The following is a 1,053-nucleotide window of genomic DNA, read 5'->3' on the forward strand; positions in this document are numbered from 1 at the left end:
GTTGAAATATATTGCCCATCTCCCTCCATCAGTTCAGACTTTTGGATGAGTTGGCTGGAGCATGAATTCAATAAATGTGCGATTCCATCAATCATTTACGTTTTATAAGATGTGCCTGCAAACAATAGTGTAACACACTTCCAACTCACGAATCCGAAGAAAGTTTTACCCGTTGCCAAACTGTTTGAACCATTAACATAATCCACGGCTTCTAGCCATAAATTACACGCCTAGCTATCATGAAAATAATAGTCAAATTTAAACAGTTCTAGAGAAATTCGAAACAAATATTCGATTCTACAACAATCAAATCTAAAGCAAGCAGCACGCAGCAGAAGAGAAGACATCCACCATGCTGGACTTACACGGAGAAAAGGGTGGATGAGCGACCATGGAAACCGCTTCTCGTACCGCACCACGGCCGTCTGCAGCTTGCCGCCACCCCCTCCCACCGAGAGGTCCCCGGACATCGGGCGGCGGTACCGGAGGTAATCCGCAATGGAGCTGCTCGCGGCGAACCGCTCCGCCCCGTCCGTCGCCGCGGCGAACGGTAGCAGAACGCGGCGGTGCCGGTGCCGGCGCCGCGCGAGGGTGGGAAAGGCGGCGAAGGAGGTGGAATACGCGGCTGGTGCTGTGGAGAGCATGGCAAGCGCCGGGTTAGCTAAGGCTAGGGTTCGGATGGGAGCGTGTGTGTATAATGGTCCTCACGGAAGGAGTGGGCGAGCACGGAGCTGAGGTTTCCCCGAGGATTGGCTTGGTCTCTCATAGGTGTCCTTACTGAGCGCGAGGCCCGATGGACTGCTGACGTCACAGTCCTTCCCTTCGAGCTGAGCAGTGTGCGCGCGGATGGCTCGCCATCGGCCACGATTCCCTCGGCGGGACACGCTAAGGTCAATTCCAAGGACCCAAATGCTTCAGCCGCATCCGTTTGAAGATAAACATACACAAAACGCAACTCAACACGTGAAGCAAATATACAAACATTCATTTTTCGTTCACTTTCGACCTCGTTCCCACATCAAATTTAGGTCGTGTTTGCGTTGAAACGGGCAC

General features: G+C 52.6%; 1 protein-coding gene across 1 annotated transcript in view; it reads right to left on the minus strand.

The window, feature by feature from the left end:
* LOC119334495 overlaps nt 1–758 on the minus strand; it is a 16,221-nt gene extending 15,463 nt beyond the window's left edge. Inside the window, exon 1 of the mRNA XM_037607057.1 lies at nt 366–758. Within this exon, the coding sequence (XP_037462954.1) occupies nt 366–644 (279 nt within the window). The 5' untranslated portion in view covers nt 645–758. The remainder of the gene's footprint in view (nt 1–365) is intronic.
* Between the last annotated feature and the right edge of the window lie 295 nt (nt 759–1,053).

Source organism: Triticum dicoccoides, chromosome 7A, assembly GCF_002162155.2.
Source record: "Triticum dicoccoides isolate Atlit2015 ecotype Zavitan chromosome 7A, WEW_v2.0, whole genome shotgun sequence".
Classification (NCBI taxonomy): Eukaryota; Viridiplantae; Streptophyta; class Magnoliopsida; order Poales; family Poaceae; genus Triticum; species Triticum dicoccoides.